Source organism: Dipodomys merriami, unplaced genomic scaffold, assembly GCF_024711535.1.
Source record: "Dipodomys merriami isolate MVZ:Mamm:240054 unplaced genomic scaffold, mDipMer1.0.p SCAF_13, whole genome shotgun sequence".
Taxonomy (NCBI): Eukaryota; Metazoa; Chordata; class Mammalia; order Rodentia; family Heteromyidae; genus Dipodomys; species Dipodomys merriami.
Window position 1 is genome coordinate 29,073,351 of NW_027202604.1, and position 24,995 is coordinate 29,098,345.

The window sequence follows — 24,995 nt, forward strand, 5'->3', positions numbered from 1 at the left end:
TTCAAGAATGTTCTGTTTCACTGTTATCATGATGCAAGGTTGAATAGAGACTCATTCTATAGGTGAAGGATGGCAAATGATTAAATGACTAAGCTGGGTGCAGGTGACTCATGACCAAAACCCACTTACTCAGGAGGCTAAGATCTGAGGATCCCGATTCAATGCCAACCTGTGTACACAAATCAGAAGGACAATTTTCTCCAATTAGCCAGCACAGCATAAAGATGCAAGTGGAAGATATGGCTCAAGTCATAATCATTTCTGTCTTGATTCCTGTATTTTCAGAGAAAGCAGTGCAGACCAAAGGAGTTTGTTAGCATAACTTTTTATAACAGACTGATTTAAAGTTTGTTTTTTTTGTGTTTTTTTTTTGTCGGTCGTGGGACTTAAACTCTGGGCCTGGGCGCTGTCCCTCAGCTCTTCAGCTCAAGGCGAGCGCTCTACTACTTGAGCTACAGCGCCACTTCCGGTTTTCTGGTGGTTTATTGGAGATAGGAGTCTCACGGTCTCTCCTGCCCGGGCTGGCTTTGAACCACGATCCTCAGATCTCAGCCTCCTGAGTAGCTAGGATTACAGGCGAGAGCCACCAGCGCCCGGCTGATTTAAAGTTTTAAAAGTCAATTGTGAAAGCCGAGTGTCAGTAGCTCACACCTGTAATCCTAGCTACTCAGCAGGCTGAGATCTGAGGATCTCAGTTCAAAGCCAGCTCAGGCAGGAAAAGTACATAAGACTCTTATCTCCAATAAACCACTCAGAAAACCGGAAGTGGCACCTTGGCTCAAGTGGTAGAGCGCTACCCTTGAGCTGAAGAGCTCAGGGATAGTGCCCAGGCCCAGAGTTCAAGCCCCATGACTGACCAAAAAAAAAAAAAAAAAAAAAGAGGTCAATTGTGGGTTGTCACTAGGAAATCAAACTATTTGCTTATCACTTGAATATGCTTCTCTATAGTGGGATTGACTCCTATACCTCGTTAGCATCAGCAGGTGGACAGAAAATGCAGGCTGAGCAGAAGGCTCGACATGGGAAAACAAGGAGCAGAAGGAAACAAGTCTGGGAGATGTGAGACAGTAGCCAGGAAGAGATGATGGCTTCCATGCCACCAGATAGGCTGAGCAAAAAAGGCTCAGACAAAAGACAAACTTGAGAGAGCTCCAGGAAGAGTTAGAAGTTAGGTCACACACGCAAAGAAAGCAGAGCTGCTGGCACTGCAGGAAATTACACTGTCCCATTTAGCGGACAGGATACACTGTGGGTGCCCCCTCGCCAACAGTCTCGAGTAAAACCAAACCTTCTTGCTATGCAAAAGAACAATGAATAAGCAAAAACTACCAATGAAGAGAATGTCAAATAACAACATTTAAAAAGGTCCAACTAAATTATCCCTTTAAAGGGGATAAATTACATTGATTAACATGTTATGGCCCCTATTTTAAAAAAAAGAAAGAAAGAAAGAAAAATACAAGGGCTGGAGGCCTGGCCCAAAGTGGTAGAGCGCTCTCCTTGCAAGTTCAAACCCAGTGCCAGTGCTATAGTTCAGTTGCAACGCTTTGTCAAAATTGTCCAAAACATTACTTACGCAAAATCAGACATACTTCACTCTAAACCAACCCCTCAAATACTGGCAAAGGAATGTTCTAATTCATAGAAATACATTTTTTAATAACAGAGAAGCAGTATTTAGGTGAGGCTGTTTTTTCCTTTTATTTTTTGAGCCAGTGAACTCAGGGCCTCATGTTTTCCCTTGACTTTTCCCACTTTAGATTGGGGTTCTACCACTAGAGGCACTCCTCTTTCTGGCATTTTGATGGTTAATTGGAGACCAGAGTCTCACAGACTTCCCTAAATGGGCTGGCTTTGAAACAGGATCCTCAGATGTCAGCCTCCAGAGTAGCTAGGATTACAGGTGTGAGCCACCAGAGCATGGATAGGTAAGGTACGTTTTAAGAATGACATGAAAGTAGTTTGGAAAGGGAAAGTTAGGCACTCTTTTCTAAAGCCATTTCTAAACCATTTTCACAGAATTCTTTGTGATAAATACAGGAGGCTACTAGCTGTTGGCAATCTAGAAGAAGCGCAGTAAAGTCACCTGCAACACTGTGTTGTGCTCTATGGTCACAGGAGTCTTTTGTTCTCTCTCCCAGAGATGGGCGCAGCACTGCCAGGCACTCCCAGGCAGGTGGCTAACTAGCTTGTTGTTACATCTCTTATGGAGGCTGCTCTTCCTATCAAGTCCTCCACCACTCAGCTTGCAGCTAACAACAAAAACAGAACAGACCTCTTCTAGATTGTCACAAAGTCAGTGGCCAGATGTCCCAGTGACTCAAAGTCCCTGCTTCCTGTGGGGCTTTACCCAGCTATGGGCTTGTCATATATCACAGAGGAAAAAAAAAAAAAACACCAAAAACCTGCGCAGGTCCAAATCTAAGACATTTATCTCTGCTCAAAGGCACTACAGGAAAGGAGCATTACCCAGCAGTTCACTGCCTGGTCCAAAGCTGGGAAGAGAGGAAGGTATGTTGCATAGTAACCACAGTAACCATTTTTTTTTCACTTCAGAAAAGCTCACTGCTCTGCTAGGATGTCAAACACGGCATCTCCCCCACCCTCCTGCTCCCAACCCAGCTCCCCGGCCAGTAGGGACTGTCCAGCTTGATTGGTCGATCTAATCCTATCCATGTATGACTGGCTGAGAACAAGGTCTCTATCACTCATGTAAGCACTATCACACCAGGCTTGGAGCATTATGAATGACAAGAGCCATGAATGTTTTACTTCCAGGAAGTAACTGTCCACTGAGGGCGCACAAAAAAAATGATGACAACATAAAGAAAACACAAATGACAATGGGAAGCAGGTGGGCAGTAAACAGAATTGCACATATTCTCTGGCTTTCCTTCAAAAGGAAGGTAAGCTAAAAGCTATGTGATTTCCTGCTTGGACTGATGTGGCCACCCAGGCTAATATATCTTGAAAGGAAGAAAAGCTTGAGCTCTCTGTGTGAGAATCCTTTGACTATTTGAAATCCTCCTGTTAGCAGACCAGGTTTGGCAATAATCTCTCACTGACAGACCAGCACATGGCTGGAGGCACTTAAGAAATGGCTCACAACCTTGGAAGATGATTGGGATGGATGTTTTTGCTGACTAAAAGCCATCAGAGGGAAAAAATAACACAAGTTGCTAGTTCTAAACAGTAAGAGCTAAATTTCTTATCAAGTGCTGATCCAACACAACAACTAGGTGGCTGCAGTTTCCTAGGTATCTGGCTCTGCTTTTTTTGTGTGTTAGCTATACAAGACAAGAAGCAAAAAAAAAAAAAGGAAAAATAATGGCTATTTTTAAGACCTGAAGGAAGTACTGCTTCATCTATATTTATAAAGTCATCTCAAAATAAAAGCCAACAGCTACTTGGGAAGAGATCAAAAGGTAGGCTTGTGGTTTGAGGCCAGTCCAGACAGTGTTAGTGAGACCTCATTTCAACAAAAAAGCTAGGCATGGTGGTGTGCACTTGGCATCCAGCTACACAGAATGTGTAAGTAATAGGACTGCAGTCCTGGTTTGCCAGAGCAAAACAAAAAATAAAAACAAAAAGCCCCAAAGATCCTACTTGAAAAATAATGAAAGGGTTGGTGACCTGGCTCGTGTTGCCTGCTTAGCAAATGTGAGATCCAAGGATGTCTGAATAACAAGCGCAAGGCCAAGTTTAAACCCTAGAACCAGCAAAACAAAACTTAAAAATAAAAAGAGGCAAGCCTGTAGCCTCAGCTACTTGTGAGGCCAGGGGCAGGAGGATTGAGAGATCAAGGCCAGCTCTTACAAACATGGTAAGACCCTATCTCAGAAGAAAAAAAGAATACAATAAACCAAAGTCCCACAGGCATGGCTCTGATGGTAGATTTGCCTAGCAAGCATGAAACCAATGTAGCCAGGGACCAGTGGCTTATGCCTGTAATACTAACTACTCAGGAGGCTGAGATCGAAGGATCGTGGTTTGAAGACAGCCCAAACAGGAAAGTCCATAAAATGCTTAACTCCAATTAACCACCAAAAATCTGGAAATGGAGCTTTAGCTCAGGTGGCAGAGTGCTTGCTAGCCTTGAATAAAAAAGCAAAAATGCTCAGGGATATGAAAGAGTTGGCCCAGGTCACAGCTAGGAAACAGCTGTCAGAATCTAAGAATAAATATGTCTGCCTCCAGGTCACTGTGCACTGAGCAGTGTCAGTATGTATTACCTTGTGGGGGGAACTTCTTGACAGGAAAGGACATGACTTTTCATCTTTCTTCCCTGGCCTAGAACAATGGCTAGCAAATTGCATAATCCTGTTTAATAAAGGCTGGTTGTTAATCTAGTCTGGAACGTGCAGAACGTGCCTTTCAACACATCTAGGCCATGCTGAGGTACCATGCGCTGGTTGAGGTCTGGATTTCCTGTAAGTGACCACATCTTCTCTCATTATCTATTCCTTGAAAGAACACTATGCAGCCATGCCAGCTTCTTCACACACTGCACCATCAAGAGTGCAATGAGCAATTTAACCCAAGGGGCTGCTTTATGCTTCTTCTGCTCTAATGACCCCTGTAAGATGTACTGGTCTGGAAGGACAGCTGTGACATTAACTCTGTCCTCCTCCTTAGGTCACCTGTCAAAGCAGTGACTGTTTCAGTTTAGAAATACACAGCTGAATGTCATCAAAATGACCTAATGGTGACATAACTAATTTCAACTTCTTCAGACAAGAGTAAGATGTCCAAGTTCAAAGCAGAACATTAAAAAAAAAACCTCTCTATATATGGTAAGTAAAAAAGTAAAGGTAAAGAAGCTGAAGATATGTGGAAAAAAGTTCTTAAAACAGCTACAGTCTAAACCTGGACTTTAAAAGGAAACTACACATTCAGAGCCTGGCATGGTGGCTCCTGCCTATAACCCTAGCTACATAGGAGGCAAAGGTTAGGAAGTTCAAAATCTGCCCAGGCAGAAAAGTCTTCCTGACTCCATCTCTAATTAACCAGAAAAACTGCTAGACTAAAAATGTGGCTCAAGTGGTAGAATGCCAGCCATGAACAAGAAAACCAAAGGAGAATGTGAGGGCTTGAGTTCAAGCCCTGGCATAAACATATAAAAAATTCTAATTCTCTGGAAGTGATTTCACTTTCAAATCTGGAAAATTAGAACTGTGTGTGAAATCAGAAAAAAGAAATGTAAACTCATAATCTATGAACCAGATAGATATTTTAAATGGCTCCTAAACTCCTAAACTAACCCAGTCTTACCATTGAGTCTCACATGGTGATGTGAAATGCAGAGAAGCCTAGCCCTTCTGCAAACCTGAGCTGTCACAAGCAAGTCATCCAGCTAGGACTGACTTCTGCTTCTTTACACCTTAATCAGTGAATCATAAATATCACTGAGAATAAACAATTTAATATTTACAGCTATGTGGAAGTTTAATTCATCCTGAAAGCTGCGTGGAGATTTTTTTTTTTTTTTCCAGTCATGGAGCCTGAACTCTGGGCCTGAGCGCTGTCCCTCAGATCTTCAGCTCAAGGCTAGTAGTCTAGCACTTGAGCCACAGCGCCACTTCTGGCTTTTTTTTCTGCTTATGTGTGCTGAGGAATTGAACCCAGGGCCTCATGCATGGGAGGCAAGCACTCTACCACAGAGCCATCTTCCCAGCCCTGCATGGAGATTTTAACTTAGGAAATTAAGATCTTGGATTCTAGTTTCCACTTTTAAAGGAAAGATCATTAAAAAGCTGTGCATAAATAATTTTATGTAGCTCTTAGCTAATTTTTCTGCAGTGCAAAACAATTAGGACTGTTCCGCTGTGGAGAAGCTGGGCAGCCCAGAGTCTGTGTGCTCCTGGGGTCATTTCTTAGGCCTCAGCCTTATCTGCAGCTATTCCCACAGGAGTAAACTGAGAGAAAAAAAAAAAAATCTTAAGAAGTGCTATGGAATTAAAGGAGTCAGTGAGTTCTGGCAAGCACTTTACATGTGCAAGAAGAAGGACAACAGGTCACAAAGAGCAAGAGTCCTAGGAGTCCCTTTCTTATCCCTACTTCATTGTCCCTTTTTCTTTCCTCCTTGGGGCCATTGTTAGTGCTCCCTGGGGACACCGCCTGTCCTTAGGCTACCAAGGGCCCAAGCAGGAACAAGCTCCTCTGTTCTCCATGCCACCCACACTTCACTCCTTCAGTGCCACTATCCTAACCCTTGCCACAGATGAACTAGGTTGCAGAAACATGTCACATGTCCAGTACTAGATTGGTGGCTTCTCCCCGAGTAAGACCCAATCTCTTCAGCAAGGCCATACCTCAACAACCAAGTCTACCAAGTCTTCACACCCCAGGCCCCAGACAATGAGAGGATTTGCTACTTCTTGGATACAGAACTCTCATTTTTTTCTCTCTGATTTTTTTTTTCCTGGTTCTAGAGTTTGAACTTGGGGCTTCCAGCTTGCTTGCCTTGGTGGCTGGCTGGTGTTCTACCACTTAAGCCCGGTCTCCAGCCCAGCTTTTTGCTGGTTATTTTGGAGATTAAGTCTTGCAGACTTTTCTGCCTGGACTGGCTTCAAACTATGACCCTCCAGATTTCAGCTTCCTGGGTAGCTAGAAGTACAGGCATGAGCCACTGGCTCCTCTCTGTGAGTTTTTACTGTTACTTTCTTAGGGATTTTCCTTCCTCCACATCTTTTTTTTTTTCTTATTCCTGCATATTCTTTAAGTATCAGCTACCAGAGCACATCATTTGCTGGGCCTATGTGGTTGATTCTTTCTTGTCCACTCCCCACCTCCACCCTCCCCGGGCACCTTGTGGGGAAGAATGAGGCATGGTACTGGAGGTAATGGTGTGCCATGACAACCCCTCTGTGCTTGACAAGAATAAGAAATAGTGGGAAGAAGAAGGGACCAGCTTCTTTAAGGCTTCCAGGTGTTGGCTTCCCCCTCCTTCTTCAGGCCCTGGCTGGCTTCAGAGAGCAGTCAACACGACTCTCACTACAGAACCAGCAGGCCCAGGAGAGCAGGGAATGAATTTAGTTAGAGAAAGAAATTCACCTTTAAAGTTTCATCAGAAATTGGAGTTCATGTCATACACGGCATACATGCTTTAACTGTAACACCCATTTTTCTTAACAACAACAACAAAAAACCCTCCCTCTTTGTGCTCCTCCCTCTCATGGTGTGATCATGCTCTGTCTACGGGAGAGGTTAATAAAGCAGTAATTTCAGAAAAGTTGATTGTTATTGAGCGAGTTAATGACTGGTATGTAAGGGCTGTTAATGACCTGAAGTAAAACTGGCTTTTAACTGGTGACAGTAACTAGACCCCTGAAGGCTGTTTCTCCTGCCATCCATCTACTAGTCATTAGACTTCAAGTATTTAGAGAAAGGTACAGCTCTAATAGCATTAAAAACAACACAGATAAATAAAGCCACGCATTTTCTTTCCTTTTTTTTGGGGGGGGGGGCGGTGCTAGGGATGGAACCCAGAGACTTCCTTATACATACTAGCCTGCCTCCTCTCTGCAAAAATAGAGATGGCAATTCTTAGCTTTGGGGATTTCAATACAAGAAAAGAAAGATGGGGAAGTACCAAAGGCAACTGTAGTTATATTGCAGTACTAGTAGACCAACCCAGAAGCTTGCTGGTCATCTCCAGCAAGGCTCACCAAGGGAAGAATAGGTGCCAAATATCTACATGGGTAGAGATCTCCTACATGGGAGAGGCTCTAAAACAGTTCAACCTACTTCCTCTGTAAGGCACAAAAACTGGTATCTGACATCCTCAGGAAGCAGGAAAGAACAGGCAGTGGTGGCTCAGGGGAGGGGCTGCTTCCTACAACAGCCAAAGGTCAGCACAGTGACCTTCATTAGAGACGCAATCCCCCCATTAAGCCTGTCAAGAGATACCTGCCTACAAAAGGACTCTTCATCCTTGCTGACTCCCTAAGCTGAGAGGTTACTTTCACAGCAAGAGAACACTTTAAGTACTGAAACTGGACTCTTAAATAGAATTGATGAGAAAACTCATGACATGAAGTGACAGGAAAGCTACAGCATATATGTTACAGGAGAAATATATTTGTTTCAAATTGGGGGAGGGGGCATATAGAATGAGCTCAAAAGGGAAACTGGGAGAAAAATGAGGTTGTTGTTTCCCTCTCACCCCATCACCTCCAGTCCTTCCAACAGAAGTACAGTGAGGAATCTCACAAAATAAGATGCAGATATTAGTATACTAACACTCAGTAAACCGTATAATGTATAACCAACTATTAAACTATGGGACTTGTTATGAGTAGGTAGAATAAAACTTCTAAAGATACATCAGAAAAACTATATTCTCAGATACTTAGGAGACAGAGATTAAAAAAAGGTTTGAGTGAAATGTTAGCAAGATTATATCTCAAAGAATAAACTAGGCATGTTGGTGAACAACTGTAATCCTGCTACAATGCAGAAATAGGTAGAGAACCAATGTTTCAGGCTGTCATAGGCAAAAAGCATTAGACCCTATCTGAAAAAAATAACCAAGGCAAAAGTAGTAGAGCATCTGCTTAGGAAGCACAAGGACCTGAGTTCAAATTCCAGTCCACTAAAAGAGAAAAACTGCTCTTTTTTAATCCTACTTTTATTTTCAATTGGCTAACAGCAGCTAAGGTACGATTACCTATCCATCCCCCGAGAGAGAGAGAGAGAGAGAGAGAGAGAGAGAGAGAGAGAGAGAGAGAGAGAAATGGAACAAGGAGGAGGCAGAAGAGTCAGACCAGAGGATAAAAGGGGGGAGGGAGGGTAACGTACTCCAAGAGAAGATGCATCAATTCATGGCCAAGAGCCTTTGTTAAGCACTAAAACAGTACATAACAGGGCAAAGCCAGGGTTCTGTCTTCCATGAAGTTTAGATTCAATATTCAGCAACAGGAAGGCAACAAGAGTTGATAAACAAAACTGACAGAACCAAAGCCTAGCAAAGGATCTTGGTAACCGCCATGAGAAGTCTGAAATGCAAACTCATGGTTCTTTGAACAGGCCCCTCTTAGTCCATCAGCCATAAGGAACTGCTGTGTAGATTCTGAAGCATTCTTCTGCTGGTTCTGGAAGCTCATTCCACTTAAGATCAATACTTCTTTGGGGAAAAAGAGTTATTCATTACTTTCAACCATGGAAGAACTAGACTGACCTTTATAGTAAAAATGGTGAATGTTGTGACTGCATTTTAAATTGCAAGTAGGCACAAATTCATTCTAGGAAACACTAAACGCTACTTCCACTTAAATTATGGAGTGTCCCAACAAACGAGATTCTTTGGTGACAGTCAGGGCATGCCTGTGCTAGCCACCTGTACAAATACAGATGTCAAGCCTCACTCAGAGCTAATCTCATAGCAGACAGCATGAATTCTAGACAGCCCAGTGCACTGCTCCAGCACTAACAACCACAACCAAACTAATTGCCAAACCCAGGGTGAACGGCCCAAGCAGGCCTCAGATTCATGTTTAGTAGACGCCTGCAGTGCGGTACTTCAAGTTTTCTGTTCCTACTATAATGTAGCTAAGACTATTTACAGTCAGAGACATACTGATGAAAGCTAAGTCTCAATTTCAATTCTAATCTGCTAAAACTGTTGGAATAAATGATAAAGAGTAGGAGTCAAGGCAATCAAATAAAAATCTAGAGAGCCAGTAACTTTGCAGAATAAAGAATAACAAGCATGAGTTCAGATGAGAGAAGCACATGTGTGCAGGCAGGTATGTAGACAGACAGACAGACAGACAGACAAATCCACAACACCCACATAATCTAGCAATGACTTTAAAAAAGCAAGTTAATTGTGATGTGTATGTAGTTCAAGCTCAGCAACGAGTTACTTAGAGTGAATTGATTTTTCAAGGTAATTTTTGTTAAAAACAACAACAAAAAACCTTGGAAGGCAAGGAGAAACAACAGTAACACAAGTAGTTTCCCACATTTAGGTTACAGAAGACAGATCTCAAACTGAGTGGCTCTTTATCACAATATCGATCCTTCAAAATAAAAAAGTGCATGTCTAAGCCAACTAGATGAATATAAAGATATCTTTCATTTAACAATTCTTTAAAAAAAATCACTACTACTTTATGTACTCATTACCTTACTCATGTAACTGTAACCCTCTGTATAGTATCTTTACAATAAAAAATAAAAAAATATTTTTAAAAAATCGACTACTTTAAAAGAATCTCCTTCAAACACGACTCCCTTGCCTCCAGAGGAGACTCTAGGAGTCCCTTGAGGTGGGGGACAAACCATTGTGATGGCATTTCCCTGTCAGGCTAACAAAGTCTCCTAGATACAGAGGCAGGATCATCCCTTGCCATTTCAACAAGAATGACCACAAAGTACCAGACAGGACTTTTAAATGAATATCCAGAACTAATGCCCACAATGGATATGTCCCTTTGAAGGTTTCATCTTGGAAATGATATGTTTAGTCTAATGACATGGTTATGGCACTTTGAAATCTGTTTTAGAGCTGGAAGTTTCCACATCCTTCATGCTGGCAAGTATTTGTCTTCTCGGGCTGAGCTGAGCAGCAATCTTGAGACCTCAGAGGAGGTGTGCTTTTTGTTGTCATCCTGAGTGACAAGTGTCATCTCGGTGACAAGCACCCTCCTGAATGGCCCATGCCATCCCCTCAGCAGAACACTTCTTGCTCTCCACTGCAGTCACTTATTTACTGTCTTCTTCCTGACAAAGCTATAACTCACCAGAGCAAGGTAGTTATCTCTCTTATTTTAAACCCACACCTGCACTGAACAATGTAACTGTCTGCAGTACAAAGGAACCTGGAATACTATGTGCCTTCTCCACTGGCCTCTCATTCTTCTCAGAAAAGGACCATCTGGTTCCACAGCTGTACTAGTACAGGGACTAGTCCCTTGCATTTATTACTTCCCATACCTGGGTTGGATTTGATTCTCTTCATTACTTACAAAAATGGGGGTGGGGAGCAAAACTCATAATTATATCTTACCATATTAAAAGTTTCCAACTTTCTGGCTGACAAATTTGCAAGCACGTGATCTTACCTAGCTGCAGTATCTTTGTGGTGTCCGTGCAGGCCTTTCTCACCAGCTTGAAGTGGCGGTAAAGCGGGTAACATAGCACTCTTCTTGCAAAAGACACCAGGATCTCGTGAACATTCATCCAAGTCTGGGAAGAGTTATAGCAGGAAGTGGTATTCTTATATAATATGTTATACAAACAGACGCACACAAATGCAACAGGAAATTATCCTCAATGAACACCTATGAACTTGGATCATTAAAAGCAGAAGAAAAATAGGAATCCAGGTAGGGAGTCTCCGTACATCTTAATAATCTAGCTCATTGGTCTTCATAATGTTGCTATCTATATCAACATGTCACAAAAGCTCCTTAAAACTCACTAAAGCAGTAGGAATTACAAATAAGAGTCAGGCGCTAGTGGCTCATGCCTGTAATCCTAGCTATTCAGGAGGCTGAGATCTGAGGATCAAAGCTCAAAGCTGGTCTGGGCAGGAAAATTCATGAGACTCTTATCTCCAAGTAACCACATACATACAAAAGAGACAAATAAGAATAAAAAATACAAGACATTAATGGAATGCAGACTTATAAAGGGTATCTCTAAAGGATGCATACTTCCTTCATATTTTGTCCCTAAGGGCCATCCAAGATGGTCCAGACTCATTAGTGAAGTGTGTCCAATCTCCCTGCTCCTCTTTTTCTACTTTTCATTTTTGCTTTTGATATGAGTCACAAATGATATTTACTTGAGCTTTTGTTTAAATCTGTCCAAGAGGAAACACTACCTTACTGATTTCTGTGAAGGGGGATATTTTATCTTGAGAGGTATCAAACAGATACCATTAGCAATTCAAAACTCACAAAATTATCTTTTAATTGCTTTTTGATCAGCAACATATAAAAATGGAAATCATACGTGAAACTTAAAATACAAAATTTAAATTAAGGGAGCAAGATAATTTACATTATTTTAAGCCTTAATGTATTATGAGAGATCTAATTATATATACTGAGTATTTGACAAGAATATTTTACATCTAAAAGGAATTATAAATGTTTTAAAAATTCTAGCAAAATCTAAATACTTAAAAGTATTAATATGTCTGGCAATTCCAAATCATCTCAGAACAATAAAAAATTTCAAGATAAATTATAAGCAGGTCGGGCTGGGAAGGTGGCTCAGTGGTAGAGCGCTTGCCCTGCATGCCTGAGGCCCTGAGTTCGATTCCTCAGCACCACATAAGCAAAAAGAAAAAAGCCGGAAGTGGTACTGTGGCTCAAGTGGTAGAGCGCTAGCCTTGAGCTGAATTGCTGAGGGACAGTGCCCAGGCCCAGAGTTCAGGCCCCACGACTGGACCCACACACACACAAAAAAAAATTATAAGCAGGTCAAGTTTCATGTATCTTTTTTTAGTTGTATGACAAAATTATCCATTACAACTATTCCCCCATATTATAGTGCACTATCACAAACCCAACTTCTCTACTGGATGTTATGGTGGCACAAGAGAACCAGAGGAAGCCAGGACAGAAGAAGAAGCCTTACATGTCCCTTACATGAGTACAAACTACCTTAGGCCTAGCTCCAAACTAAGCCTCTTTTCCATAGGCTGGAGACTCAGATGCCCTATGTTTAGCAAGACCCCACTGAGGCTGTAAGTCCTGGACCATTCACTCACAAGTAACTGATGGAGTCTCTGATAAAGGAACTGTCTCAGTTCCTGTGTGCATCTCATTCTTCATAGAACAGAGTAACCCAGGAAATCACCTAGGGCTTAAAACCTTATAATACCAGCTCTCTTAACTGGTGATGCCATTATCAATTGTTTAAGTTGATACTTTTGAAATGCTTCTACTTTCAATTATAGTTCCTACTTTCAATTACTGTTTCAGTGTACAACAGTTTGTTCAAATCCAGTAAATTTAAAGCTCTCATTTTCTGATATTTTAGTGAGATTGTATCTAGAAAACAGACACAAAACAATTATTACTATATGGAAAGAGGTGTCAGCATTACCAGAAAATTATAGGACCTAGGATCAGATACTAAAGCTACGAGGAACTCACCTCATGTATTAAGAGGAATGGGTAAAGTAACAGGTATAAAACAGTTACCACAAGCCCTGGTGGTCCTTTATCACCTAGGGTTGCTTCCTCTTTTGAGTTTCCAACACCTGCCAATTTACCAGCACATTTGCAACCTACCCTGATACACTCTGTTTTCACTGGCCCTCCAAAGTGTTTCTTCTGCCAATGTCCAGAACCCCTACCTGGCTTCCCCAGCACAAGTTGATGGAAAAGATAAGAATGAAATTTTATAATAAATCTTGTATCTCTAAAACATCAAGGAATGGCTTGAGTTGCATAAAATGAGTAAGGACAAGAGAAAAACAACTAAACAACAACAATCTGAATAATTACAAGTAAAAATCATACCTCAAACCAGCATAGTGTTGGACTTAGCTTTCTGACATTCCATGCAGACTCAACCTTCGTTGTGGAGAAAAGACAATCATCACCTTTAGAAGTCATTTGAAAAATAAAACAAGTACATTTGCTTCAACTAGTATATAAGTAGGACTAACACAGGAGAACCAAGTATCTGAGTACAGAAAAAGAATCTTTTTATTCAGAGATTTGGGGAGGTGTTGGTGTATTTGGCTTGATATATGACAAAATGAAACTTTTCAAAACACTGAGTCCCAGGACACAAAAGCAAGTAAACAGAGGCTTGAAACAGAGGAGTACATGGTGTCCTTTTCCACTAACTTGCTTGCTGAAAACAGGCTGTTTGTGGAGCTGAAAAAAGGTATTACAGAGCAATTCTCAAGGCTGCAAGACTTCATGATTTTTCTCAAACAGAAGAATAAACCCTGAGAAAGTTGATCAAAGATAACTATGATCAGGAATCAGTATCATGAAGCACTTGTCAAAAAATTTAAGCCGACTATAGTGAAAACAAAAATATTTTCAGACACGTTATAGTGTATTTACACTCAATTTCTTCATTTGTGAGTCATATGCAGCCACAAGAGTCATCATAGCATGCAGGGCACTGGTGGCTTACTCCTATAATCTTAGCTACTCAAATGGCTAAGATCCAAGGATCATAGTTCAATGCTAGTCTGAGCAGAAAAGTCCATGAGACTCATCTCCAGCAAAAAGCCAGAAGTGGAGGTATGGCTCAAGTGACAGAGTACCAGCCTTGAGTAAAAAAATCCAAGCACTAGTACAAGGCAGGCTCTGAGTTCAGGCCCTAGTACCAGCCCCCTGTCCCCTGCAAAGGGAGGGGGGCTAACACAGCAACTTTCAGAGTCATGACAACAAAAAACAGACATACAGAACTCTAAAGGATTCCAGTGCCATAATGCTGAGTGCAAAAAGTAGATTAGACAACAGTATAAGCATTAAGTATAATGCAGATTATAGAATCTATAAGTATATATATATATATATATATATATATATATATATATATATATATATATGTACACACATGGTGGCTATTTCTGATCACTGACATTTAAGGAAACCTCAATTATTTTCTTCACATGTGTATTCTCCTTCATGATAGCATGTCATTTGTGTGATTCAAAAACTGAAAATCACATGCTTAGGTCTAAACTCTATACACAGAAATAGTTACAGAACCACACTAATGGAAAGAGCCTTTTTAGTTAATGTATTCATTTCTGTGGTGCTAGCATTTAAACCCACAGCCTTTTAAAATATATGATTTATGGTTTTATCAATATAAAATCCACAGATGAGAAAGAAGTTTGTCTCTTCATTTACTAAATCAAACATGGTTTAAGAGATATAATAAAGCCTATATTGTTCTTAAAAGGTCACTTAAGAGATAATTTAGTTTACAAAAGGATGTAACTTATAATATGGCTTATTTATTTATTCATTTTTATTGTATTTTTTTTGAGGGAGGGTCACACTATAGAGCCCGGCTGGCCTCAGATCATAATCCTGCCTCAGACTCCTGGTAGTTTTTCCAACTAGGAAAAAAGATACGATCCAAGTTTTTAAAATCTTTCAGAAGTCCACATTCTTTATGAATTGAGAGACACTTGGAGGTACATGCCAAATCCCTTTTTGTAAATGCTATATTTTGTGTCTGCTGATGGACCACTTGGAGAAGTATAAATGAGCATTGGACTTGATGCAATGTCAAGGTCACACAACATAGCCCTCCTTTTTAGCCTCAAAGAAATGAGCTCAGGAATGCCTCCTCTCTACCTCAGTGCTGGTGAAGGCAGGCGTGCATGCACACTCACCTTTATCTGAGATTCATGCCCTATCGAAGTTGTTCCCACAGGCTCTGCTTCCAATAAAAGCACTGAGCTCAGACTCAGTTTACCCAGCACAGCAGGCAAGGTAGTACACAGTGACACACAAGACACATGGACACTTACATTCCTCTCTCCTTCAGTGACACGCATTTCATAGCAATATGCCAGCAGGATATCAATTAAACCATAGTACACCTGACACTGAGCTTTCTTGTCCAGCAGGTAAGATTTATTAACAAATTTACGTAGCTGGTATTTCTCCTCTTCTGAAAAAGACACTAAAAGAAAAGGCATTTGAAAATTAAATGTCTCCTTCAGGATTTAAAAACTGCTAATGTGAAAGATTTGCCAAAATCTGAACTCTGAATATAGTAACTGGAATAAACGTTATTTCTACTTAACTCTGAATATATAAACAGCTTTGAAGAGTAGGCAATGAACTAGGCATGGTGGCTCATGCCTATAATCTCTGCTACTCAAGAAGATAGCAGTTCCAGGTCAGCCTGGGCAAAGCGTTAATGACACCCCATTTCAACACATTTCTAAGCTTGGCATGATGGCTCGTTTGTGTTTCCAGCTATGAAGGAGGTAAGTTCCTGAGACTCTTATTTCTAATTAACCACCAAAAGAGCTTAAAGTGGAGTGTGGCTCAAGTGGCAAAGTGCTAGCTTTGGGCAGAAAACTCAGGACAGTGCCCAAGCCCTGAGTTCAGGCCCCAAGACTGGCACAAAACAAAACTTTGAAATTATATATGTAAATATATAGTATATATAATACATAGGAATAAGATAATACTATATTAATATATTAGCATTACATATTATAAACCGTATAAGTTTATATTTAATGTTTATATAACATATATATCAATATTACATATTACACGTACTATTATATAATTTACATATGTATATATACACTATATATACCAGACATAAGATCTCAAGGATCTTGCCTCCTGAGTAGCATGAACTACTGGTGCCTGGCTTAAAATTAATGCCCAGGTTATAGTACCCAGATTTAAGAGCATAGTATTTCTTATTATTCTTAATCCATGCATACAAAATTTTACACAGATTTACAAGTACGACTATAGCACACATAGCAGACCTGTGGAAAAGAAACAGATTTTTGCTGGTACCCTCTATCCACCTCCTTCCTCATGGACAGCTTCCACTGTATGTATCATTCTGTAGTTTCTCCATACCCATATGATCACACAGTTGGTCACATGACTATATCTCCCTTACACAAAACCATCTCTGACAAATCCCTTCAAGTAACTTTATACTGGGCTTGATGAGCATCTCTTAGTTTCTACTTTTGCGTTCCTGCTAATGGTACTACAAAACATGTCCCTACTGTAGTCCTTGACTAAGGCTTTGTTCCCTTAAAAGATCGCCAGTCATAGACTTACTGGCTCAAAATGTGTACCAAGGACTGAGAATGTGACTTAGTGGTAGAGTGCTTGCCTAGCATGCATGAAGCCCTGGGTTCAATTCCTCAGTACCACATAACAGAAAAAGCTGGAAGTGGCACTGTGGCTCAAGTGATAGAGTGCAAGTCTTGAGCAAAAGAAGCTCAGGGACAGTGCCCAGGCCCTGAGTTCAAGCCTCAGGACTGGCTACAAAAAAGAGTATACCAAGGTTTTAAATAAATACTTTGTTTAAAGGGCACATCTTCCCGTGTTCACCTCCCATGTGTGGCAATGAACTTAATAGGGCTCTTCCATTCATTTGAGGTTTAATGAATTTAAGTGACTGCAAGAGGCAGAATTCTAAGAAAATTCCTAAGGAGTAACATCATTGTACCAGGATAGTGCTTGCTATAAGCAAGCTTTTCAAGAAGCTGGCAATGGTGACAGGCAGTCACTGCAATGACTACATCCCATTATTAGCAGACGACCTGGGCCTTGCTTGAAGCAATGAGACTCTTGGTAGGGCCCTGTGAAAAAGGGAACACGATCCTGTGGGCCTCTATGACCTGATAAACAGAGGGGCTTGAACTCAGTGCCTATGTGCTGTTCCTGGGCTTTTGTGTTTAAAGCTGGCACTCTACCATTTGGGCCACAGCTCTACTTCTGGCTTTTTGGCAGTTAATTGAAGGTAAGAATCTCATTGACTTTCCTGCTGGGGCTAGCTTCAAACTGTGATTCTCAACTCTCAGTCTTCTGAGTAGCTAGAATTATAAGCATGGGCCACTGCACCCAGCCAACAAACTTTTTTTTTTCTTCTCAAATATAGGCACATTTGGCTATAACCTCCTAGGATATTAAGCAGAAGACCCAGCAGATGCAGGCCTTACTGGGCATAGGTGAAACCTGTGAGGCCCTGCCTATTTGGGATGCAGTTTGTTACAAGGCCAAGAAAATGAAAACGGAGGAGATAGTGGCATTACAGTCCCTCCGATCTTTATTTTGTAACTGGGACAAAAGTGAATGGTTTCACCTACCACTTCTGCTAAGGTATACTGCCCAACCACAGACCCAAAGGCAACAAAACTCAAGGACTGAAACCATGAACCCAAATAAGCCTTTCCCCTTTTTACGCAGATTATCTCAAGTGTTTTGTTAAAGTAACAGTTAGCCCATCCTTTCTCACATAAAATATTCTAAATGCATTTCTGTCCTTTTTTATAAGTCACAAGTTTTACATGGCTTCTTTTTGATCAAAAGCTTTTAGTTGTTTTGGAGCCTATCTGGAGTGGGGTGGAGGGGGAGGGCGGAGGGGAGGTCTTAAACACACTTAAGAGAAGCAGTACTTGTTTTAGTATAACCATTTAAGTATTTCCTTAATTCTTAGTGCAAGCAATAGGTTTTTGACAGTATATAGTTTTTTTTAACCATGTAATCAACCTTATGCAAAAGAAAAAAGAGAAATGAATGCATTTATACAAGTACTGCTTATAAAAATGACAAATAATTATTAAGATGCACTTAGTTTGCTGGTCATCAAGATAAAGAAATACACTAAAAAAACTTAATATAGGTAGGAGTCAAGTGAAGCAGTCCTTAAAGCCTGTTTAAAAATGAAATAAGCCAGATAAAGTGGGTGGTGATTGCCTCATTAAAGGATTCATTTAAAGATTCCTTAATTTAAATAAAAGCTTTCAGTTCACTTCCAGCAGTTCAACTTAAGAAAATTGCATGATGGAACATCCTCACTGCAGGAAGAAGAGTACACTGAGAAAGTACGGGAAGAGCCCTGATATTTAACAATAAGATGTGAGACAGTATTCCCTTAAGCACAGTTTGTCAGACACTCATTAATTTAGCTAATAGGAAAGTGCCAGGTGTTCAAGATACTATCTCACTGGAGAAAAGCTTCTGTACCCCAGTTGACTAACAAAGACCTCTACATCTGCATAGTTCTGAATCTAAAAGGAAGCGTAGCAAAGAGTTTCATAACAAATTCGCGCATTCGATCTGGGTGCCTGCAGTGATTTGAACTGTTGGCCAGAACACAGTGGGTCCTGAAGCTCAATACCCATAACTAAATCCCCCTTCCCTCCCCCCCCCATGTCACTGTCAATGACTGGAAGAGCCAACCTGACTATACTCCTACGTGCCTCCAACCTTTCCTTAAAACACCACCAACTTCCTCTGCCCATTTTTAAGTTTCATTTTCAGTACAATAATAATACACAAATGTACTTTTTGTCCTGAAATTCAAGCAAAAAAAAAAAATCAGAGAGGATGAATAACACTAGCAACAAGCCCGGAAATCACTAGAGAAATCAAAAGTCTGAACTCCCCGTGGCCCTTTTTATTAGCGCTGTAAATCATATCACCCGAAGGGGAACTTGGGAGATTCGCACACAATCAGGTCTAACGGAGCAGCATACTGGAAACACCTACAGATGCAGTGCCAACAATACTTGGGCGAGTGCCACCACGAGCAACATTTGTCAAGAGCTTGTATGACGTAGCTATGCTAGAACAGAACTTCGCTACACAGTTCACAACATTTTGGTTAATTATACTTCTAAAAATAATCTACAGTGAAAACTAGAGCCAGCTAAAAGCTAGATATGTTTAGGGGAAGTTAACTGGTGCCTAAGCATAGAAGTAAATGGCCAACAAAGGGTCTCCCACTAAAATGAAAAGGTGTCACTGAGGGGGTCAGTTTTTCTCCCAACCCTTTTCTAATTGCATTGCTTTTCATTCTCCCTTTCCTCTCTAAATCCCCCTCTCAAACATCCCGTCTTACCTGGATCAGTGACTCAATTATCCACAATCCAGCTCCTCTCAGAGTAATGCCTATCTGTCTGTTGCACTGTGCGCTTACTGAGAACAGATCAGGGGAACCAGACCATCAGTTAAAATGGGGCAGCCCTGCTGTGCTACAACTTTCACAGATGACACTGACAGTTATCTGTACAAACCCTGCAGGATGTCCCTACCAGGAAGTTCATCGACAATAAATGTTATGTGGTGTCATAACAAGCAACTGTGCGCCAAGACTCATGGGCTGAAACTAACCACTAAAATACAACTTGGGGAATGTACTGAGTCCATCCCCACGTAGCCAGAGCTCCAGGAGCAACACATTAACAATGCCTTTCACAAGCCTTTGGGGAGGAAAATCTAGATCATTACAAAGCTGGAGATGTTCATCACCATCTCCCTGCTGTAACTCATGGCTCCAATAAATCTGACAAGAATCACAACCCGCACAAAGAGTACCAGCCAAGTTGTCCAGGATTCCAAACAGTGCAGGCTAACACATGAGGGTTAAATGATGAATCCAAGGCACACCCCTCACCCACAGGCAGAACAGCCAGGCAACGGCTAATGGACAACAGCCATCTGGCCACACCTCAACCAAGGAAGAAGGTCAGGGGGAGAGGAGAGAGGGAAAATGGGGAGAGACACAGCAGCATGTATCTTGGGGGAAACAGAACATTTCAGAGCTTGTTTCTTGGCTTCTTTCTTTTCTCCCATAGTTTGTCATGGCTTATGGCACTTCAGTTAACTCCTCCAATTCTGAGTGTCTCAAATATTTGAACAACAACAACAACGAAGACACAAATCTAATTTCTCTAGAAGTTTTATACAATCTACAGGTAACATTATGAGAAGTCATTCCATTTTTGGCTCTCCTACTAATGGGTTTACTTCTTAATAACATCTACAACCCTCATGACAACTCTGAGCTGGGCAAAGGATTTCCTAGAGCAAACCAAAGTTGCAAAATCACACTGTAGAGGATGGAGCAAGATATTAAATCTCAAGCTCACATTCAGCTCATATCCTCCATATGTAGCCTTCCTTATACTTGTCATACTAGAAGAATGCCAGTTGCTCTCCCTTGGTTCACATGTCCTCACTGTTTGTAAAGGTGACTTTTAAAATGAATCACCATAATGGCTGAGCAGCCTCTGACCACCTGAAGCACCAGCCTGGAGAGAATGCATGGATCAGAGGAAGGACTGAAGGGTCATCTCCTGTTAACACTGCAGAGAAACCTAACTCAAAGCACTGCAGATACAGAAAACTGGACTGAGAACACACTATAGTTTATCAAAGGAGAGTAAATCAGAATTGAAATCAAAGGTAATACCTTTTGATTTTTAGGGCAACTAGCTCGCCCTAGTGGGCAGAAAGTGCACCTACACAAGTACCAGTCTCCCACACCACCTCATTAAAACTCTGCAATAACTGGGGAAACTGATTCACACCAGTTGGTATCTTTGATGACTGCCACTTGAGAAAGCTTTCTCAGATCTACATGGCATATAGTTAATTGCCTAAATTGTGCTAGCAATACTACATCTGAAAATACATCGACATCATGTGGAAAGTCTCTTCAGAAGTCTCTTGACAGCTTCTTGAACTCAAATCAAATATAAGCCCAGGATGTGTTGAAAGCAAAAAGCATTATCAAGAGTCATGTAATAGTTTGTTACACAACAGAGCTACTGTCTGTTTTCTAAAACTACAAGAGCAATTTTTTTTTCAATCTGGTAGAAATCATCTAAACTCTAACAAAACTTTACCACAAAAATATTCACTAACATATTTATTTTTTCATAAATAGCTGTTCCAGGCCCACTAGGTAACAGGTACTACACTGGACACTGAAATAAGAGCAGATAACAGGCTACTGCACTTCTATGGGGAGAATAAAAAGAGATATCAGAGCGTCTATAGATGTTTCACACTGAAGCCAAAGAAGACCACTGCATTATCCACAGAACAGAAAACTAACCAATGTACATGTCAGTCAGCCAGGACACAGACAAACAGGAGACCATTTGTTGGGTGCACCTTTAGAAGAGTGTGCCACATACAGTCCAACCAAGGAAAGGAATTTAATAATAGTGTATGGAAGCTTTACACATATTTAGATGTGTCTATGTGTATTTAAAAAATACCCAGGCTGAGGGTATAACTCTATGCTTGATGTGTACTACACATGCACAAGGTCTTGGGGTTGGTCATCTGCGCAAAAATTAATTTAAAATATTCCAAATTATTAACAGTGCCTTTAGGAAGAGAACTTGGAGTAAAATCTCATTTGCTGTTCTTCAGAATGAATGTACTTTTCTATTTAATGCATTTAAACATAGAAATTCCACTCTGGATATATAAATGAAAGCAAAATCAGTATATTAGACAATGTAGAAGGTTAATTCCCAAGTTATCCAAATAGGTTATGGCTCTAATGTATAGCCTTAGTATGCAAACCTTGAACTTAAAAGAGGTAGTAACAGCACACCACTAAGAAAAGACTCTTTATGGGTAACATTTGGCTTAAAGTTGAACACGTCAGTCACTTCTCCTGGCTCATAAAATCTCCAGTTCAGCTTTCACTAGTTCAAGCTGGCCTGTCCCTGCTCTAGAAGCTACAACAGGAGGACATCTATTCCAGTTTCCTCATAAAATGGCCTGTAAAAAAAACTGAAATCAGACCAAATTCATTCACCAGAGAAGGCAAGAGAACTGGGTGCCTTCCCATCATAATGAAGACTCAAATGTCTAACCACAAAGGAAGTCTGCACCTCTCAAGACAGACCATTCCAAACTGAATTTTCTGCGTGTAAGTATTCCTAAATTTACTAAAAACAAGTCAAGAAAATGTTTTTTAAAGACCCCAATTATCCTGAAGGAAAACATACATCAGAAGACTTTCCAAACACAAATAAATTAAATGGCATTTTCAAGTCAAGGATGAAAATTACATTTCCAAAATCAGTAATCCAAAAGTCATATTTTCACGGTGCAAAGCAATTAAAATCATATGCTAAATAATAGGGAAGGCTGTAAGCTTGGTAAACCATGAGATTTAAAAATTACACAAATGAGCCTGATTTTGAGCTTCTTACCTAATACAGCATGATCTTCTGGCTTCTGACTCTTTCCCAAAGAGGCCTTCATTTTTGAGTACATATCATTCCACCAAGGATTATACTTCAAAACTTGTTCAATTGGCTCATCTTCAAAGAAGTCAGCTCTGGGAAAATAGTCAATGAGCTTGTTATACTGGCTTAGGCTGGCTTTCATTATAAAAAAAAATCTTAGCATATCACATCTGCACTGGAAATGGCATAAAACAAATGGCAAGCATCTGACTATGGGACATCTGATATTTCTGATCTTTGTGAATAGAAGGCCCACAGACAACCAGTACTACCCTCAAGTCCCATCCCATATTCAGTGATGTGGAATGGAGCAAATCTGAATATACACTGGACTGACACTGCAAGGTTTGCAGGTAGCACAGCCTTTGGAAGCTTACAAGACAAAAGAGCTTTCAAATCAGCCAGCAAAGAAAAACAGATGAGCAGGAAATTCAGGATACGATGTCTCTACAAAGACTAAATGTGGTTATACACCAATACATGCACACACATACATCCACATGCACACACAAGACACATGCTATTTTCACCATATCTTCCATTATGATCTATTTTATTTAGTAATGCTAATCCTCATGGTTCCTAGACTTTAAACTCCTGAAAAAGATGAACATAACCTTTATAGGTTACAATTTTCTGTTCTCTATGCTCTCTCTGTTAACTAGAAAAAATGATGGCTACGTTCAATGTACCTTTTGTCTTGGAAGATACTTCAGAATCATGCTATCCTGCGCTCAAAGCTGGAAATGGGCATTCGTGGAGAAAGCAAAACAAAGTATGGTAGTAAATGGTAAAAATTTCACTTACATTTTAGTTAACTAAAAATTCCAAGAATAGTTTTCTTTGATACATTGAGTTTTCTAGCTAATAGTTTTACCATCTTAACACACTTTTCTTTCACCTGAGATAGAAATCTTCTTAAAATCAGAAAAACCATGACTAACCTGAGTTCTTTGTGTATATGGCAGGCACTGTACCAGGTGCTTTAACTGTTATTTCCTTAAATCCTCACACCATCACCACGGGGAGAAGACACACTATACATGGGAAACTAAAGCCCAGAAAAGTGACACATCTTGGCCAAGTTCAAAGAACCAGTAAAATGTTTGACAAGGATGTGGGCCCATTAAGTCTTCATCCAGAATCAACATACCCCCTGCAATACCAGGGACTGAACTCAGGGACTTGCATCTGCTTAGCAGGTGCTCTATCACTTGAGCCACACCACCACCCTATTTTCAAGGTGGTTATTTTTTAGATAGGGTCTTGCTTTACCTTCAGTCCAGGCTAGACTACAAATCTCTTTTATGCTTGTCCCATGGCTTGAATGACACATGCATGCCATTATATCCAGTCACTGTGTTTTTCCTGTTGCTTAGGACAGCATTGAGCCCAGTCTGTGGACTGGCAATTTTCTTTGATTCCCCAATTTTTACCTCTTAAGTAGCTAGGATTACAGGCTTCAGCTACCACACTCAGATCAGAAACAGTGTTCTTAAACAAGCATACATGTTTGATTTTGATATAGTGAAGAAATAAAGTACATAGTGAACAAAACTAAAGAATTAGTATCTTGAAATGGGAATCCCAATATTCATTTTTATCCCATGCATAGCACATATAAGACTGGGATAATAGATGTGAGGAGAGATGACAATTTCTACTTGGATGGGGCTGACTTTGATGAGCCCTTTCTGGACCTACAGAGCTCTGTGCAATATAGGAAGTAAGATAGTAGTATGATCTCAATAGAGAGACACGAAGAGTCACGCACATTAGGCCAAGGAAGAAGAGAGAATCACACAGGACAGTGGCATGCACAGTAAGAGGAAAAGGCTTTGGACGTGGGAGCACAGAGGACACACAGGAGACAGCAGGAGAGGCCATCTGGAAAGATGCTGGCTTTCCTCCAGGGAAACTGTGATGGGAAAAACCAAACTGGCTTCATAGAATAGCATTCCTAACACCTCTGCCTCCTACCTTCCCTCAAAGAAGCTACAAATCATTCTAAATAAAATTTCACTAACTCAGCCCATTTGTAAGTACATCATCCATATTCTTCTGTTACATTGGAAAAGACATTTTAACCTTAATTTTTAAGTTTTTTTTTTAAATTTAATTTCTTGTTACTTGGTGGCATGAAATTGCCCTAAACCACTGAGAATTACTGAGGTTTTTGCACAGATTTCTGTATGTCTAGGATCCTTTTATCAAGGCAGTAACGTGCATTAAGTCCTGGCATGGGCCATTAAACTACAGGCATTTACTTTTTTTCCTATTAGCCATT

General features: G+C 40.6%; 1 protein-coding gene across 2 annotated transcripts in view; it reads right to left on the bottom strand.

Moving 5' to 3' along the window:
• Positions 1–24,995, bottom strand: part of Shq1 (SHQ1, H/ACA ribonucleoprotein assembly factor) — a 77,946-nt gene that overhangs the window by 35,665 nt on the left and 17,286 nt on the right. For both annotated transcript variants that reach the window (XM_070018968.1, XM_070018969.1), the window contains exons 6-9: positions 22,673–22,800; positions 15,470–15,624; positions 13,482–13,535; positions 11,067–11,190 (exon numbers count right to left, since the gene is read on the bottom strand). In XM_070018968.1, the coding sequence (XP_069875069.1) occupies positions 11,067–11,190; positions 13,482–13,535; positions 15,470–15,624; positions 22,673–22,800 (461 nt within the window). The remainder of the gene's footprint in view (positions 1–11,066; positions 11,191–13,481; positions 13,536–15,469; positions 15,625–22,672; positions 22,801–24,995) is intronic.